The 19,064-nt window shown below is 61.4% G+C and overlaps 1 protein-coding gene across 1 annotated transcript in view; it reads left to right on the forward strand.

The window, feature by feature from the left end:
* CFAP77 (cilia and flagella associated protein 77) overlaps positions 1–17,478 on the forward strand; it is a 63,293-nt gene extending 45,815 nt beyond the window's left edge. The window contains exons 2-5 of the mRNA XM_023745672.1: positions 296–395; positions 932–1,160; positions 15,770–15,875; positions 17,197–17,478. Of these exons, the coding sequence (XP_023601440.1) occupies positions 296–395; positions 932–1,160; positions 15,770–15,875; positions 17,197–17,478 (717 nt within the window). The remainder of the gene's footprint in view (positions 1–295; positions 396–931; positions 1,161–15,769; positions 15,876–17,196) is intronic.
* Positions 17,479–19,064: the final 1,586 nt, after the last annotated feature.

Below are 19,064 nucleotides of genomic sequence, written 5' to 3' on the forward strand. Positions count from 1 at the left end.
CCAGCGCCCAAGGTGACAGGGGCTGTGGCACTGGGAGGAAGGAAGCGTCAAGGAGGAAAGATGCCGGTCCTCGATGGGGGCTCCTGGGGAATCCCTGTGAAAGGGGCCCTGTCTCAGCTGCAGGATCCCGAGTGCAGCCGCTCACCGCTCACCGCAGGGACTGCGCCCGCCACCCCCGGGGCCCTGAGGCTGCCCACGGGAGCGGGGGCCAGCGGGGCATCGGGGACTCCTGCGGGACATGTTAGAGCAGCAGGTCCCAGATCCGGCCTCACCTCCGCTCTCTGTGCTCCCACAGGCTGAGCTCGGGAAGCCCCGGGAGCAGAGCTGCAGCCTCCCTGGCATCGACTTCAACTACGGGCTCTACGTCCGTGGGCTGGACGGCGGGGTCCCTGAAGGTGAGAGAGCACATAGGGGGCTGTACAGAGGGGTCCCTGAAGGTGAGAGAGCACATAGGGGGCTGGACAGAGGGGTCCCCGAAGGTGAGAGCATGTCCAGGGTTTGGGTGGAGGGGTCCCCGAAGGTGAGAGAGCGCGTTTGGAGCCGGAGCGCTTGCCCTGGGCCACTGCTGGGAAATGAGCTGGGCCTGGCCTGCAGCCTCGATCTGGGGGATCCCACGGTCTGGGCATGGGGGGCGGGGCGAAGGACCAAGCAGGGAAATAAGAAGGAGTCAGCCTGGGTTTAAGCTGTGAGCCCGGGTGGGTTCAGGACCGACCCTGATTACCCAAAGGACACCCAGGCCCGGCCACCCAGCTGCAGGCAGGGTGCTCACCGCCCGCTGGGATCTCGGGAATCCCCCCTCCCCCCTCCCCCACTCTCCACCCCCCGGGAGCAGCAGGCTGGCAGCAGCAGGCTCCGGGACCGGCAGGCACAGGACCGAGTGGCTGACCTCCCTGCTGACCTCCGGCCGGGACCGGTCTCTCCCTGCCCTCAGCCATCGGACACTGGAACGTGTTTAAGCCGCAGCCCACCCGCCACCAGGAGCTGAACCGGGATTACATCGCCACGAATCGCGGGGCGGTGAAGGCGGGCCTGGTGACCGCCCGGGAGACGCTCCTGTACAAGCAGCTCAACGACTTCCGCGTCAGCAGCAAGGACAACCGGCGCTACCGGAAGGAGCCCACCTTCATCCCTCCAAACATGACCTTCGGGATCCAGGCCCGGTAAGGCTGGCCGCGGGCTCCCTCCCTCACCGAGGTGGGGCGGGCTTGGCAGTGGCTAAATTAGGGACTCAGGTGGGCGCATGACCCTTGGCTCCAGGGAGGGCAGTCAGTGCTCTTCACAAACCTTGGAGGCAGGGGTGGGTCAGAGGCCCGCCGGGGGCCCAGCTCCCAGCCCCGGCAGCACGAGGTTCTGTAGAGCAGATGGGGTTGCATGTCACCAATCTCAATCAAGCTGCCCTGATATGTCTTTAAAGGGAAATTCATTGGCTCACATGGTAGAGGTAGGGCTTCAGGCGCAGCTGGATCTGGTCCCAGCGTTGTCCCCGACTCTCCTTCCTTCCTGGATCCCGTGTCCTCGTCGGGAAAGAGGATGTTACCGTGGTAACCGGGCGTCCCGGGACTCTCGGTCCGTTTCATTTCATCGTCACTGAAACCCGGTGCAGGAGGTGGCAGGGCTGAGGCGGGGAGGGGTTGCTGGACCTTCTCAAGTTCACACAGCTTCCTCACAGCAGGGCTCGGCCTGGGTTCTCTACCTGGGGTGTTTATATTTTAAAACATAACACATTAAAGTGTGCAGACATTAGCGGTCCCCTGGCTCAGAGCCCTTATTGAAAACAGGAAAACAGCAGCTCCGAGAGGTGAAGAGACTTGCCCAAGGCCACAGGCAAGTGGCGGCCAGACAGGAGCCAGCTCTGGAGCCAGGCGGGCGGACTCCCTGTCCAGTGCTCGCTCTCCCGCCCCCTTGGGACTGAGGTGAAGAGTCAACACCCAGCTTCTGGGCCCGGGGCTCTGCTTTCCTACGTGCGACGGCAGAGCTTACGGTTTCTGGGCTCAGAAAGGACATCCATTACCGTCCGCTCTCAACATAAAAGCCTTAAATCGCCGCAAACCCCAGCGGCCACAATCCCAGCGAAGGACGTGATGGAGTGCCGGCCAGATCTCCCGCGATGGTAAATGGGCTTTGCATATGCAAATTGAATGGATTTTAAAATGGTATTTAATGACAATTTTCGTAGCAGACGTTAACATTAATTGCACAAAAATGAAAATGCTGCATTAGGTTGCTGTTAGCAGCAAATATCGCGGCCATAAAGCTTTATCTTTATCAACGGCGGCCCTTTCGGAAGTGACAGGGCCGCTCAGCAAATTGCAAGCAAAAGGGCTTTTATGGAACAAAAATAGCCCCCAAAGCAGGCCCGAATCAGCATCAATTTCACTTTATTTCTCCGTAAATGGAGGTTAAATGGCTGTCGGGAAAGCTTTTACTGAGAGGCCCAACCTGCCCGCACGCCCCTCAGCTGTACAGCAGACGCAGGGCGCAGTTAACAAATCCCACCCCCACCCCCACCCCGTAACGCGGTTATTACTTTAAAGTTACGGGGCCGAGGCCCGTTCTCCAATGATCACCTTTTATAAGCTGCGATTGTGTTTCTTTCTTTACTTTAAAAGCGTTTAAAACCAAACCCGATCACACTCACCTACGCGAGGAGTTGTTGGGGAGACTTGGTCCAATAAATACGTAAAGAAACAAATGAGCACCGTCCACTCACAACTACAGAGATGTGAAAAAATAAAAGTCAGTCCCACCTTAGACTCCACACAGGCCCAGCTCGCAGGAAGCCAGGGATGCCGGGAGCAGGGGGCGGGGCGTGCAGGGTCAGATGCTGACCAGGCTTCTTCCCCACCCCCAATGCCCAGTCCTCCTGCCCTTTATATCGTCTACGATGGACAACATACACGGATGGGAGGGGCCCCACACGCCTCTGCCTGCCCCTCCGCCTCCCAGCACCGATGGGACCCCGGCCTTTGCAGAGAGCCGATCTGGCTCCCAGGCCACACCTGCGGGTCACAGAGGGCCGCTCACGGGGACAGGTGCACTGAACCCACCAGCCTCTGGGCTGAAAGGAAGTGGGGACCCAGCTCATATCTGGAAAAGGGGGCCCAGGTCGGCAGGCCAACCACACAGATGCCTGTTCGGCCCGGGCAGCCACATTTTAGCAGCCAGGAGGTTTCATATCGACACCTGGATTTCCTGGTTCTCTGAAGAAGTCAGAAGCCCCGGCACCTGGGTGGGCACTGCTGCCCGGCCCCACCCAGCTGTCCTCTCACTTTCATCATCGCCTGGGCCGCTGGGCACCGAGCCTGCAGCCACCGGTGCTCCTGGTCATCGCCATCCCTCAGCGACTGCCACCTCTGTCGGTCCTCCGATCGTGTGGGGGCGCCCCTGACGGAAGCAGCCGTGACGGACCTTCCATGCAGCGGGCGTTTTGCACACGTGGTCCCCTCGGGCAGGGGTCACAGGCCAGGCCAGGGAGGGGACACCTGGCTGAGGCTGGGTCCGTGCCGTCGGCCGGCTGCTGGGAGGACCACGCCTCTGGCACCAGGCAGCTGGGCGAAGCCCGGGCACGCTGGCGACCGTGTCCCCGTCAAACCTCAGAGTTCAAGTCGGGGAGGAATTTTCGATGTTCATTCCCAGAGGGTGAGGCCGTAGCCCAGACCGCAAAGCATGCTGGGACCCAAGGTTTATAAACAGACATGTCCGGAGGCCAGGCATGTAGCTATTAAAGAGGCACTTAATTATTGATGCGTTGTAACAAGTGTTTGCAAATGTTCACATGCCCCCGGCACATCTTAATTGTGACTGCTCCTAATTGGCCCAGCGTTGTCCATTATGATGAGTCAGGGATGGGGGGCGGGGAGGGGGGGACAGCGAGAGCTGGGCAGCAGCTGGTGCTCCTGGCAGATTCTGGACGCCCAGGGTTCTGCCACCGCCCTGCCCAGAGCCCCATGCCACACGCAAGGCGAGGATGCTACCAGGGACCCATCCCTCAGTGCCCGACAGGAGCCGGCTGGAAGGTGGTGGCGCCCGCTTTGAACTAAAGTGGCAACTATGTGCTATCGTTACTATTACATGTCAGACAGCGAGCTGAGCACTGGATGCCGCCCGCCTCTCCTTAAATACTCTGAGCAGCCCAGTGAGCACGAGCCTGGAATCTCGCATCCCCTTCTTACAGGAGAAGAGACAGGGGGTCAGAGGGGAGGTCATTTGCCCCTGGCTGCTCTGCATCATGGGGCCTGGTCTGATCCGATCTGATCTGCCTGCCTCGCCCACACAAGGATGGAGGTGACCAGGAGAGACGCTGCCTGCGTTTGTCGGCACTGGAGAGGGGCTGAGGCAGAATATCTGGACGCTGTGGAAAGCCGTCCCGTCGGGGTTTCTCTGAAAGCCTTTAACCACGATCCGGCTCCCAGAAACTCCACACCCTGGGCTCCAGGCCGGCTTCTGCTCACCCGAGCTAGGTACGAGCTCCAGTAGAATACGCAGTTCACCCACCAATGAGTCCAGTCTAGACCCGTCCAGTCCTGGTGCTGGAAGCGTTCAGACCACAGGAAAGTGAGAAACACAGAGAGGGAGGAACTGCTGCCAGCCAGCCGTCCGCGTGCACTCTGCCCGCCCGGCTTTCAGACGCCGACGCCAGGCACTGACGGATGGGAAGGACGAGGGTTCCACGGGCTGTTAAAAAACGCCTGTGCCCGGCGCGTTTGAATCGCTCGGCCAAACTGATTTATTTTACAGGTTGACAGTGGGCCCATCCATCACTCCGGAGCCGCCGGCCAAACTCCAAGGCGCCCCCCAAACGCCTGTAAAATGCTATCCAGCCCCTTCCCCGGCAGCTGTCTCAGGGACTGGGGGATGTTCCTGAATGGGGAGGCCTGCCCCCGGCTGAGTGAACCCGGGCTGACCGCAAGGGGGAGCCTGCGGGACTGGCAGAGACCCCTCACCTCTCCTGACCGCACCCTGCCTGCCTGGCAGCACTGACAGCAACCACCATCAACTAAGACGCTCCCCCCTCCCTGCTAACGGTGGTGGGGCTTACAGTTTTGCAACGTTACATTCGCACAAAAGCAATACGCGTTCGGTAGAAACTGCTTTGAATTTTGATCTTTCCTTGTGACCCTGGGGAGGCAGTGATCACGGGTGAACAGCTGATCTCTGAACAGCCCGGTGAGTGCCTTTCCACGTAAGGTATTTCCACCGGCGGTGGCGTCACACAGCCCCATCCACCGCACGTCGGGAGCATCTGCCGCTCTCTGCTTTACGCCCCGGAGCCCAGGTCCTGGAGGGCAGGGCCACCGCTATGTCACCGGGTTCTCAGACACAGTAGGCACTCAGTAAATGATTGTTGGGGAGAAATAGGGCCCAGGGCCCTTGAAGGACTTGAGGCAGTTGTTGAAAGTGAAGAGATCGTCCCTCTGGGACCCAGCGAGGAGATGGGGAAGCCAGGAGTCCTGTGTATTGCACAGACTCTGCTCTGTTCCCCTATAGCTGCCGTTATGAATCAGCCTGTGGGCCTGGTGAGGCCGCCTCAGAGAATGAATGAATGTGTCCTTTGGCCAAATTAATAGAGGTAGCGAGTCCAGAACAAGGGAGGTGACCTTCCCACTCAATTCTGTTGCTAATTGAGGAAGGGGCCAGGGTCAGTCCATTTGGGGGAGGCCCATAAACAGGAGAGGGGACACACCAGGATGGTGGACGGGATGGGGGGAGGGACCCCACAAGCCAGGCCCTGGGAGAGGGAGCCACTGCTCCTCCCAGCCCGTCCGCCATGGAGCGGCCCAGCAGCGGGATGGCATCTACAATGACAGTCACAGGGATCCACAGCCGGCGCCAGTGAGCACGTGGGGGGCCTGGCTCTCGCAGAGTGACCCAGCCCCTCATCTAACCAGGGGAAACTGAGGCACGGGGAAGCGTGGGGCTCAGGTCCAGGCAGTTCACGCCAGGACCTTCGAACTTAGTGCCCAGAACAGACTCTTACAGGAGGTGGGGGTGTTGGCAGGCCCCCCTGGACCCACACATGCTGCCGGGCCGGGGCCTGGGACACCCCAAACCGGGTCCAATGGGGGCCCCGTCCTCAGAGCCAGCTGCGTCCCTGGGCTGGACCTGGAGGGGGTTGTTAGGAGAAGCCCAGGCAGGGCCATGCCCTGGGGCAGGTGTGGGCAGGCCCTTCCTCCCTCCTGCCTGGAGCCCAGCCTCTCGGGGGCTTCCCCTCTCCCCAGCCTCCTGCTCGCTGCTGCCTCCCACGCAGCTCTGTGGCCGGAGCCAGGGAGGAGACATTTTTCATGCGCGGCTTCTCCCTCTCCGCTCGCCGGCACCCAGACAGAGATTTATTCCCGCCCGAGGCTCGTGGCGCTCGGAGCAGGGAGGGCTCAGGGAGGCGCTGATGGGCCCATAATGGATAGGGCCGCCGCTCCCCCGGGCCTGTCCCGCCCGAACCCCATCATCCATCAGGAGCTGCGGGGCTGGGGTCAGCGCTAACGAGGCCCAGCCGCTCCCCCTCGGGGCCTCCCGGCACAGCACACTGGCTCCACGCCTGCTTTCGAATGTTCCAGCGCTGGGCCTCGCCCGTCCGCGGTGGTGGGCAAAGCATGGGGCGTGGGCTCGGAGCCTGCCCGGCTGCCCCTCTCCGCACCTCGCAGCCTTCAGTCTCGACACAAGTAGAGGCGTTGCTGGTTCTGCCCGTCCGGTGACACGGTGACCCCTGTGACATGGGGCACAGAGGAGCTGGCACCGCTGGGAGCCAGCCAGGCCCCCGGTACCTCGAGTCGGACACATCGCCCCGGGCCCTGCTGCCACACCCACTGGCCGGACAGCAGAAGCGTTCACGGGATGAGCGTGTCCTGCCGAGGACCAGTTCAGACGGTGGCTCCATTCATGCCGGCGGCCCGGCGCCCCGCGTTAGTTTTCATTAATCACATTTCCAGCTTCTGTTTCTTCGGCTCCCGTGCAGCAAGTCACAGTGCTCCATTCACATCTTGTCCCGGGACCCTCAGAACAGCCCTCTCGGCGGCAACTCTCTTATCCCCATTTTACAGGCGGGGAAACTGAGGCCCAGGGGCGTTGTGCACAGCCACATGGCCACGTTTCTTACCTCCACCTGCGCTGCCTGCTCATTTGGTGCCCGCCTGTGCTGGGCGTTGTGCCACGCGTTTGGCATACAGAGGGGAAATAAGACACAAAATACAACAGGCAGCTAACGGGTGAGACGGCAGCGCAGTCCCCGCGGCCTCTGGGTGGGCCGAGGGCGGGAGGGAGGACACAGAGGCCGGGGTCACATCTGGTTTTGCTCACGGCTGCATCCCCGGTCCTGGATACAGTCGGTGCTCAATACGTGCCCGTGGACTGACTGCACGAGAAAGAACAGACAGCTTGATGGGCCGCATCCGGTGTGGACACGGCCGTGCGCGAATGCCGAACACAGGCGGTGACCAGCTCCTTCCCGGCACGGACGTGTCTGGCCCTGGGCTTCAGCTCTTCGCTTCCTAGGCCCCTGAAGCCAGTCACCACACACTCCGTGGCTTTGAGACACGGAAATTCATTCTCTCATTGTCCAACACCAAGGTGTCACAGGGCCACACCCCGTCCGCAGGCTCTAGGGGGAGCCCTCCCGCCTGGCCAGTTTCCGGCAGCTCCTCGCCCTGCTCGGCTTGTGGCCCCATCACTCCCACCGCTGCCCTGTGGCCGCGGGGCCTCTCCTCTGTGCCCGTGTCTCCTCTCCTCCCTCGTGGCAGGCCCCTTCTCGCCGGCTGTAGGGCTCCCCAGATAATCCAGGTGGCCTGTCTCCAGGTCCTTAAGTTAGTCTGCAGCGCCTCCTTTTCCGAGGCAGGTCACATTCACGGGTCGGGGGTCAGGAAGAGGACATACCTTTGGGGGGCCACCCACCGCTCACCTCACCGCAGTCATCAAAGCATCTTAACGCAAAGTCAGAAGGTCCTGCATTTGGGAGTCACCGGCTTTGAGAAAACCACCTTCAGATTCGTTATTTGACGATGGCGGCCCCGAGGGTCTCATTACACGTCACACGCTGCCCATCACGTCCTGGTGGAGAAGGGAGGGTGTGTGACCGGCCGAGCGGCAGCCAGGACAGGACAGGCGGGCGCCTTCGCAGGAGCAGACGCTGCCGCCGCCTTTCTCCTGTTTCACGAGGAAACTCGGGTAACGACAGGTCCCTGGACCCTCCGCTCGGGTTTAACACGGTGCCCTCAGCCGCGGGTGCTTCCCAGCCTTTTAGTAACATTATTAAAGAAACAACAGATAAGAACTACAGCTCGAAGCCCTCCTCACCCTCCCCGCCCCGCCTTCCCTCCGCTCCGGGGCCTCCTGAGGTCGGAAGGCACAGGCTTCCCACCGGTTCCCGTTTGCTCTCCCGTTAGACGTCCCTGAATGTGTATTGTTCAGTGTGGTTTCCGACCGTGTAAATCACGCTGCATGGCGACATGCTTTTTCACTCCCAGCGACGGCAAATGTCACCCTGGTCAGCCGTCCCATCTCCCGCCCGGTGCCCGCATCTCCGCTGCTGAGTACCCGTGCTGTCCTGTGCCCCGTGACCTCCCCCTGTGCGGGATCCCTCGGCCCCTCCCCAGGGTGGCTGGGCTGCAGTGGGCCTCCTCAGCTAATGCTACACGCTGGGGTTCTCACCCCGGCCCAGCACCTCCCTCCCGGGCAGGGACGCTCCATCGACGACTCACCTTCCCCAGGTGCCGGGATCCTGAGTAGGTTCCCGAGTGGCCCCCATGTCCATTGGGTCCGGCAAGCCTTCCCTGTCCAGAGGGGCTCAGGCCACAGCCAGCCGTGCCGGGCAGGGGGGGGAGGGGGGAGGTGGGGTGCGTGGGGAGAGCCCCCGGTTTCGGGCGCGAGCACCCCAGGTCAGGAGGAGCCCTCTCTAAGCCTTCCAGCTCTGCCGCCGTCCCTCGCCCTCCACTGGACGCGTGCAGGGAACTGCTAATTGAATTCACCCTCGTGAAAAATGTTAACAAATTGCAAATGACCTCTTAGAGGAATTTAGAAGTCAGGAGTGTGTGCTCCTAAGCCTCCCTCCTCTGTCATTAGCTTGTATGTTGGATCCACAAACAATTAAAAACTACCCGTCAGCCCAGAGGTCCCCGTCTCTAATTAGCGCTGAGTCCTGCCGGGGAGGGAGGCCGCTCCGTCACCGCCCCTTCCTCCTGCTAGTTGGAAAAGACAGGCCCTCGGGCCAAGGGGGGACAATTAAGGAAAAGGTGGGGGTGACGGGGCTGCAGCTGTCCCTCGGGAGGAGGTGCAGCTCAGGGCTGGAACCCTCCAGGGCCCAGGGACCCCGTGGGTCAGTCTCTCCTTGGGAGGGGGCATCCTGGTCGATGCAGACGCCTGGGCCCGCCGGCCCGTGAGTCAGAACAGCCACAGTGGCGCCCCGGCACCTCTATGGCTCCTGAGCTCTCTGCGTGATTCTCGTTCACCCTCAAGACTGTGTCTCCAGCCTCAGCATGCGGGGCGAGGGGAGGGCATCAAAATGCAATTTCTGATCCAGCCTGAGGCCCGGTGTCTCCCGGCCCCGGGCAGGGGCTGCAGCCCGACTTCCCCAGCCCTGGGCACTCTGGTTTCCGTGAGTCCCTTCCTCCATTGAAAAAAAATTAGCTCAGCTGGCGTGGCTCAGTGGTTGAGCATCAACCTATGAACCAGGAGGTCACGGTTTGATTCCTGGCCAGGGCACATGCCTGGGTTGCCGGCTTGGTCCCCATAGGGGGTGTGCAGGAGGCAGCCAATCAGTGATTCTCGCTCATCGTTCCTCTCTGAAATCAATAAAAATATATTTTTTAAAAAGAAATAAACACACACATGTACAAGTTAGTTGGGGACATCTGAATAAGAGGGGAGACTCTCAGTGTCACTATCCTGGATGCGATTTTACCCTTGAATTTCACAAGATGCTACCATGGGGGGAACAGATGTCACCACTGGAAGGGGTCCTGGGACCTCTGTTTTCTTTCTTATAACTGCACTAGAGGCCCGGTGCACAAAATTTGTGCACTGGGTGTGTGTGTGTGGGGGGGGGGGCGCCTGGGCCCTCTCGCAGTCTGAAAGCCCTCTGGGGATCCGACTGATGGCTTAGGCTCGCTCCTAAGTCATCAGTCAGACATCATTAGTGCTGTTGTGGAGGTGGGAGAGGCTCCCACCACCGCCGCTGTACTCGCCAGCCGTGAGCCTGGCTCAGGGCTTCTAGCTGAGCAGCGCTCCCCCTGTGGGAGCACACTGACCACCAGGGGGCAGCTCCTGCATTGAGCGTCAGCCCCCTGGTGGTCACTACACGTCATAGCAACCGGTCGTTCTGCTGTTCGGTTGATTTGCATATTAGCCTTTTATTATATAGGATGTGAAATCGGCAATGATCTCAATTGCAATGTCAATGTAAAGAAAGCAAATAAATGATTTAACGGTGGCTTTGGTACCATGCGGGCAACAGTAGTCAGAATTGCTCGGAGGAAAAAACCGCTGTGTAATGGGCACAAGCGCAGTGCTCAGCACACGGTCACGGAGGTCACCTGGCACAACAACGGACGAGCCCATTCAGGAGGCCTCGGGCGTGGACGGAGGGGAGGCGGCCCCAGCCTGAGGGGCACCTCTGGGTGCTGTCCGAGCACACGAGGGCACCCTCCCCAGGCCCCTCGGTGAAGGAACCCATCCAGAGGGGCTGGGTCTTAGATGGGGCCCCTGTCGGGTGTGGGTTGTGATTTAGAACCCAGGGGGAAGCCCAGCCCCCAGCCTCCTCCCAAAGCAGACCCTCCACGGTCCCTGGCGTGCTGTGAATGTCACACAGCCGAGGAGACACGGCCCGTCCTGGTGGCCACTGTCCACTCCGCCGGCCCGGAGGCCGTGTGGGCGCCCGCGCCTCTCCCGCCCCCCGGGGCTGCCAGCACATTAGAGATGGATTTTAATTTCATTTTAACAAAATAGCTGTCTCCGCTGGAAGGAGCATCAAGCGTCAAGGAAGGGCCCGTCTGGAGCGGAGTCGCGTTGAACAGACCTCCGCGCTGTCATTGATTTTCCGGGAAGAAAAAAATCGCCTCCGGCTACTAAACCGAATTAGTAGTCACTGATGACCAATTATTTCAGCCGCCGTGAGCGGGGAGCCGCACTGAAATCCGGTTTGTCAGACCCAAGGCTGCCTCCTCCAACACCTTTCAACGCATGTGTACCTGAGTCCCTCAGAAGGTGCCCGCAGCTCCCCTGCTCCGCCAACTTCTCCGGCTCCGCCAAGTTTTAATGAGCGGCTCAGATGAAGACGGGCTGCCATGAAAGGGGCCCCTCTAATCCACAGAGCGCGCTGCGGCAGCGCGGAGCCGCGCGGGCAAATCAGAGCTGTCAGCCCTCACCCCCGCGCGCACCAAGTGTCAGCCTAATGTTTGCAAATGATCATCTCCGGCCCCCTCGCTCCCCGGCGCCTGCGTCGGAGATCAACCCCCGGTCTGGGGTATCAATCGCCAGGCAGCGAGATGGACTTGATGGAACTAATTTGAGGTTTCCTGCAGGCCTACCCCGAGCCGGCAGGCTTCACTTCGCGTCGTCCCCGGCTTTGACACCGTTTTGCGGTTAGTGGGAATGTCAGGCTGGTCAGGAACTTTCCCGAGCCGTTCCTGCCAGGTTATCAGCAAATAATTTGTCTGGGCCCTGGGCGGCAGCCTCGCCGTTCCCCAGGCGGGCCGACCAGAAACAGAGGAAGCCCTGAGTGGAGAGCCTGGGACCCCCAGGACGGGACCACCAGGGCGTCGGACGATCGGCTGCTCTGGGTCGAGGGCACACCGTCGGGGAAGTCAAATGTAGAAAATGACAACTTGACTCCACCGGCCGGGCCCAGAGCAGGACCAGCGGCCGGGCCACCGGGACAAGCCACTGGGACCACTCAGACCCGCTTTGGGGTCCTGGCCCACAGGGGAGCCCAATTTGGAGCCTGGACCCGCCCCTTGGCTGCTCCCAGGCCACAAGCAAACCTCAGGCAAGTTGCTTCGTTTCTCCGAGCCTCAGTTTCCCCATCTGAAAGCAGGAATGCTCGTCTTCGCTCTCAGAGTCATAAGGAGTCACCGGGACTGTAGCTGAAGTGTTCACTGTGGGCTCGGTACAGTAAGTGCTCACTAGACTGGGGGGCATGTGTGAATCTCCGTTGTCCGCCGGCGCCCATCAGGCCAGTCCCGAGGTGTGGTGCTAGCCCGGCCGGGCCCCCTGGCTCTGCTCATGCCGATCCCTCTGTCCAGAGACCCCTCCTGGCCATCTTCTGCTCAAACCCGAAGACCCATCAAAAGGTGGAGGGGGGCTTTCCTCGTCCCACGCTGCTGCTCAACGAACCGTTCTCTCCTCTGAGCGCCAAAGGCTGTCCGTCCCTACACGGCGCTCAGCCTTCAGTACTGCGAGGGCCAGGGCTGCAGGGCAACAAGCCCACAGGCTCCCAGTGAAAATGCAGCACGTCACTCACTGGCTGTGTGGTCTTGGGCAAGACACTGAACTTCTCTGGGCCTCTGATTTCTCATCTGTGAAATGGGCATATTCACATCTGTCTCTAGAGTTGTTGTCCTGAGGACAGAGGACGCAGCAGGAAGCCTGGACTCTGACGATTATCGTTACGGCTGCCACAGGCCCTGTGACCCCAGATGCAGGGAGCAAGCCCCTGGGAAGGTCGGGGGCCCCACCTGGGAGTGGCCCGGCCCCCTGGGTTTGGCCTCTAGCTGCAGCCGGCCTGCTGGCCTGTCCCCTTCGGTCTTTGCAGAAGTCAGTTGCACGTTCTCTCGGCTGCAGACACTGGCCCGAGGGGTGGGAGTCCAGGCCTTGCGCCTGGAGTGTGCTGTGTGACCCTGGGCCAGCCATTTGACCTCTCTGGGCTCGGCTTCCCCGCACCGTTCCCACCTCATTTAGTGAGGATAAATAATTCAGAGCTTCCGTGTGAACCCCTCCAGCTCCTCCCAACAAAGCTCTAACCGAGACCACGGGGCCTTCAGCCTGTGGCAAAAATCATTCGTTTAGGGGGGGTAGGGGGGGGATGCCTTTCTGCATTATAAAGAACTACCCTTCCCTTTTTAAAAACTGAACATGTTGTAAGGTAGCAGCCGGAAACAGCTGTGGAAGAAAACAAGAGACCTGGCTCCTAAAGATGCATCCGGAGGAGCCGAGCACTCGGGGAAGATGCTGAACCCCCCCCCCCCCGCCCCGGCGCGGGGCAGGCAGGGCCCCCAGGCCCAGAGGCCGGCCACCCTCCACCGAAAAGGGGGCGTCTGGTCTGATGTTCGAGGGGCTGGGCCTGGCAGGGGGCGGGGCATGGGCTGGGCTCTCGTCCTGACACTGAGTCTGGGGACCCAGATCCATCGCCCCATCCCTGGCTATGTGGCCCCAGCCAATCACACAACTTTCAGACTTGATTTCTTTCTTCCTTTTTCCCTCTCTCTCCCTCTCCCTCTCCCTCTCCCTCTCCTTCTCTCTCTCTCTCTCCCCCCCTCTTTCTCCCTCTCCCCCCCCACTCTCTCCCTCTCCCCTCTCCCTTTCTCTCTCTCTCTCTCTCTCTCTCTCTCTCTCTCTCTCTCTCTGCCTCTCTCTCTTTCAGCTTAGGCTTAGTCTAAGAGATGGGAGGCCATTGAGGGTGCTTTAAGAAGGGGTGCTGTGGCCCGGCTGGCATAGCTTCCCCGTCAGGGCACATGCCCAGTTTGTGGGTTTGATCCCCAGTGTGGGGCGTGCAGGAGGCAGCCAATCAATGATTCTCTCTCATCATTGATGTTTCTCTCTCTCTCTCTCCCTCTCCCTTCCTCTCTGAAATCAATAAAAATATATTTTAAAAGCCCTGGCTGGTTTGGCTCAGTGGATAGAGCGTTGGCCTGAGGACTAAAGGGTCCCAGGTTTGATTCTGGCCAAGGGCCCATGGGTTGTGGGCTCGATCCCTGCCCAGTGGGGGGCATGCAGGAGGCAGCCAATCAATAATTCTCATCATTGATGTTTTTATCTCTCTATCTCTCTCCCTTCCTCTCTGAAATCAATAAAAAGTATATATTAAATATATATATATATTTTTAAAAGGGGGGGGGTGATGTGATCCAATCTACACCCCGAGTTCTCCCCAGGTCAGCAAGGCCCCCACCTTAGTATCCAAGTTACAGAGCCAGGGCAGACCTGCCCGATGTCCCTGTGCCCCCAGGTTTGTCAGGAGTGCCTCCTGCCTCTGCCCAGGTGAGAAGAACCTTGGCAGGGGCGGGCACAGCGTCAGCAGGCCGCAGGATGGGGAGGGGAGGGGGCAGGCTCGCTGTGATGCCTGCCATGGGGGCTGGGAAGACAGTGTCTCAGCGAAGGCCTCTGGGTAGATGTTGCCAGATCACCGTCCAGTGTCCCTGGAAAGCATGGCTGTAAATGAGGCGGCTCAGAAGCCTGGGGCGGGTACTGATTAAGCAATAAAGTCCCCGCAGGGGCAAAGGGGCAGGACAGCAAAGAGCCCTGGGCGTGGCTATGCACAGGCTGCCAGGAAGAGGCCTCCGAGCACCTCCTGTTTCTAAGCCGCTGCCCCTCCCTGCAAACAGGGACCCCTGAGGGGTCCGCGTGGGGAGCGTCCCGATTTGTACACGCTGACCTTGGTGCAGAGCCAGGCTGAGGGCTGGGGTCTGGGGTCCTAGCGGCACGGCCTTGGGGTGGTTTGTCGTGTCTGTGACGGAAGGTCACGGGTAATACAGGGCTCCCAACCTTTCCCAGGGCGCACCCACCTCTGAGCCTGTGGATCCTCTCCCCAGACAATGCCTGTGCACCCGCCCAGAAGTGCCATCTGCCCTTCATGGGACTCAGGGGGCTCGGGGTGACGGCTGGATCAGGCACCCCCAGATCCACTGACGGGGACGAGGCTCTGACACTGCCCCGGGGTCCTGCGCCCCCAGAGAGCAGAGAGCGCGCCGCACGCTGCCTGGGCTCCTCCCGCTGTGGGGCTGTGTCCAGGCTGAGGTCCTGCGCTGAGAGGTACGAGCTGCAAGCCGTTTCTACCAGTGTTTCCCAAAGTCTGCCCGAGGAACCCCGGGGGGTCCGTGCCCTGGGCCTGCCGTAACAAACCGCCACAAACTTGGTGTCTTAACACAACAGAAGCGCTGGAGGCCAGGGGTGGGCAGGGCCGCGCCCCCTGGAGGCCACGGAGGGTCTTTCCCTGCTCCCCCTTCCCACTCCTGGGGGCCTGGGCTCCTGACAGGGGCTCCCACCTCTGCCTCCTCCTCACAGCACCCTCTCCGGTCCCTGCGTCTCGCTTCCCTGCATCTCTCACAGGGACACCGTCTGGGTCTGGGCCCACCCTGAACAGCACGCACATGATGCCTTCCCCCATCTTGCGATCGCTCACCTGCCCCCAACTGCTAAAGCCCTTTTCCCAGACCGTCCTGGCCACCAGGCTCCGGGGTCAGGACGGACATGGCCTGGGGGAGGCACCATTCGCCGCTCCGCCCCCTCAAACCCCGGCCTGTACTGGTGACGAAGCTCGGGTCCGAGGGAAAGTCAGGAAGGAGTGAATGGGGAGGACAGAGAGCTTTCTCCACTGCTTTGTTTTTCCTTTTTCTCTTTTTCACTTTTTATGAAAAATTTCAAATATGCACGAAAGGAGAGCCAATAGGGCCCAACGCTCCTGGGGTGAACCCTCACCTCAGCCTCAACTGTCATCCGTGTTTGTGGGTGACCATGTGGGGCACCCGCTCCTCGGGAGAGGGGTTTTCCCCGGAGCCCAGATGGCCGGTGGGTGGCCCCCAGAGGGCGGGTGGCCGGGGGAGGGTGCCTCACACGCCGGCCTCGCCCGCAGGCCTTCCACGCCCCTGTTCGACCTGCTGCAGCACCAGTACCAGAAGCTGTGGGTGCAGGAGCAGAAGGCCACCCAGAAAGCCATCAAACTGGAGAAGAAGCAGAAGGTAAAGGCGGCCTCGCTCCCCGGCGGCTTAGGGTCGGGCAGCAGAGGCGGGAAGGGCTGGCCCCGCAAAGCTCAGCTCCGAGACTGAGCCCCGTGCACGCCTGTCCCTGGGGGTGGCCGGGAACCACACTGCGTGTGGCCTGGCCCAGGGGGCACTGTGGGAAGTTAGAGCTCCAGGGGGTCTTGTCAGACTGAAGTCCCACCTAAGCCCCAAGAGTGGAGATTCTGCGGGGCCCGGCCCCTGGCCTGTGTGCCTGACGCAGGATTAGAAACCGGCTCTTGCCCTCTCTCTCTCTCTCTCTCTCTCTCTCTCTCTCGCTCTCTCACACACACACACACACACACACCTGCCTGCGGACTTTCCACCAAACCTCCGCACGGTCTCACACATCCAGGAATGAGATTTTTTAAACATATATTTTTATTGATTTCAGAGAGGAAAGGAGAGGGAGAGAGAGAGAGAAACATCAATGATGAGAGGGAGTCATGGATCAGCTGCCTCCCACCAGGGATCTAGCCAGGACCCAGGCCTGTGCCCTGACCGGGAACCGAACCGTGACCTCCTGGTTCATAGGTGGACGCTCAACCACTGAGCCACGCTGGCCGGGCCGGAAATTAGATTTAAATTCATTTCTGCACAGGCTGACCTGGCCTCACAGAAAACCGCCCCGTGATATCTACAAAGAAAAGGCTGAGAAGGCAGAGGGGGCGGGGCACAGGGAACACAAGTGGGGCCTTGACTTACGAGTGTCCCAACTAACAAGTTTTTTGAGATACCAGCCGTCTCTCGGCCGATTTTTTGCATTGAGTTAATAGAGTAATTTGAGTTAACGAGCTCGGTCTCAGAACGAATTAAACTTGTAAGTCAAGGCCCCACTGTATTGCACTCAGGAGAGCGTCCCGTTCCCAATGAATGACTCGGGCCCCGAAAACACTTCCGGGGCATCAGCTACGTCATCTCATCGGCGCCTCTCAGAAGCCCGGGCGGGGGTGTGACCTGCTTCCCAGGGTGGACATGGAGCTCAGAGGGGCGGTGCCCACGCAGGGACGGGGAGCGGGGACGGACCCGGTCCAGCTCGGCCAATTCCTGCAGCTCGAGGCCGGAGACCCGCGCCGTCACTTAAAGCCAGACCCCTCCTGCTCACGGGGCTGTATCGGTCTCATCAGGAGCAGGACTTTGGTGTCCCTGCTGTTCCAATGCTCAGGACCATGGCGTCCCCCCACCTGGCAGCTTGGCTTCTCTGAGCGGCCAGGGAACGGCCAGGGGAGCGGCCAGGGGAGCCGCCAGGTGAGCATCTGCCTCTGCATTTCTCTGGCTGCAGGTGAGCCTCGGGAAGCTTTATGAGACCCGGAGCAGCCAGCTGAGGAAGTACAAGCCGCCCGTGAAGCTGGACGCCCTCTGGCATATGCCTCACTTCCAGAAGGTCAGGCTCGCTCCCTCCCCGCACCGGGCGGCACCCCTCACCTCCCTGGCGGGGTCCCCGTCCTCTCGACAGCGAGCTCTGTGGGCTCCCAGCCACCCAGTAATACCAACAGCAGCGCTGCCAGCCCTGAGCGCATCCTCGTGCCGGCCTGGCTCAGGTCACGACCTTCACACTCCCTGAAGGGCCGCTGCTCTGCCCGTGGGCTGACCGGGCACAGCGCATGCTGGTAAGGGCAGCCTCGGGCTGAACCCGCCGTCTGACGGCTGAAGCCTGGGGTCTGTCCACGGGGCGGGCACTGTGGGTCAAACCCCCTCCAGGGAGGGGGCCGTTCAAACACCACCCCCTGCCCTGGAGACTTGGGGGCGCAGACAGCTCCCCAGGGGGCATCCCTGGGAAGCAGAGCAAATGCCTCCAGCAGCCACCAGCTCCAGCCTCAGAACTGAGTGGTGTCCCTTCGGCCGCATGGCCCTGCATCGGTGCCCATAAGGGGGGGGGCGGGGCACTGTGCCGAGGAAGGAAACGGGGCGACCTGGGGACCCAGCGTCGGGATGGGGGGAAGACAGCAGCACAAAGCGGCATTCCCGGCCAGCCAGGCCCGGCGCCTTGTCGGGCTAAACTGCAATGTAGGCAATAAAGGGGCCGGCGCCTCCCTGAGCCTAATGCAACCGAACAAGCTGCCGAGCTTCGCGAGAAGCCTGCCGCCCCCATGACGCGGCCTCTCGTGTCCGCCCGCTGGCCTCTGTCAGCACGTGTCACTGACCATTTGCCCCGCCGCCTGTCCGCCGCCCGCCCCCGCGCACGGGAACATGACTGGCCGTCGGAGGCCTGGAGCCGCCGAATCGCTGCTGTGCGGTGGGTCCGCCTTGGCACCAGATGCCCGCGTGGCTCTCGGCCCCACAGCAGCGACTCCCACCCTCAGCCCCTTCGTCTCTGATGTAGGATCTGCCCGAGTCCCAGGCGATGGACAAGGAGGGCTCAGGGGCCTCCCCAGCGGTGCAGGGAAAGCCTCCACCCCCCACCCCCCCACCCCCGCTGTCCCGGGGCAGGGCCAATGTCCCGGGGCAGGGCTCCTGCCTCACTCGCCGCCTCCCTGCAGAAACAAACCAACAACTTCTATGTTCAAAGGCGGAGGCTCGCCTGAGCCCTGCGGTCTCTCCCAGGCGTCTCTGCCTAGAAAGCGCTGCTGTGCGCACAGGAGCCGACCCGGCATCGTGCTGTCACCCGTGTGTGTGTCCTACGAGTGTCCTGACCCCTGGGCAGAGCGCAAGCTGGGCCCGGAACCCTGGGGCCCGGGACTGCAGGGCCCAGGCCAGCCCCATCGCGCCGCAGAAGCCGCAGAAACCGCGAGGGAGAGTGGGGATGCCAGTCCCGGGCGGGAGGGTGCGCCTCATCTTGTCCGACTGCCCGTGCGACTCTGGGAGCCACCTGGTACACCCACACAGACCCCGATGCGGCCACCACCGACGGGACACTCAGCCCCACCCCGCCCCCCGGAGGAAAGTAACACCCGCGAGAGGGCCTCTGAGCTCACGCCCGGCCCCGAGGGCTGGACGTGCGTGACCTACAGACCTGAGGTCCCCGATCCACTGCCGAGGAGCCTGAGGCTCAGAGAGGCCGAGGCCTGGCCCTGTGAGAGGGGACCCAGGTTCAGTCCGGGGCTGCCTAGCCTCTTCTTCTCGCCACTGGGCTGTGCTGCCCCCTGGGACCTGGCCCCCCTGGGGGACCCCTTTCCCCTTCCCCTTCCCCCCCGGGGCCCCAACCCCCGG

This window comes from Myotis lucifugus, unplaced genomic scaffold, assembly GCF_000147115.1.
Source record: "Myotis lucifugus unplaced genomic scaffold, Myoluc2.0 scaffold_565, whole genome shotgun sequence".
NCBI lineage: Eukaryota > Metazoa > Chordata > Mammalia > Chiroptera > Vespertilionidae > Myotis > Myotis lucifugus.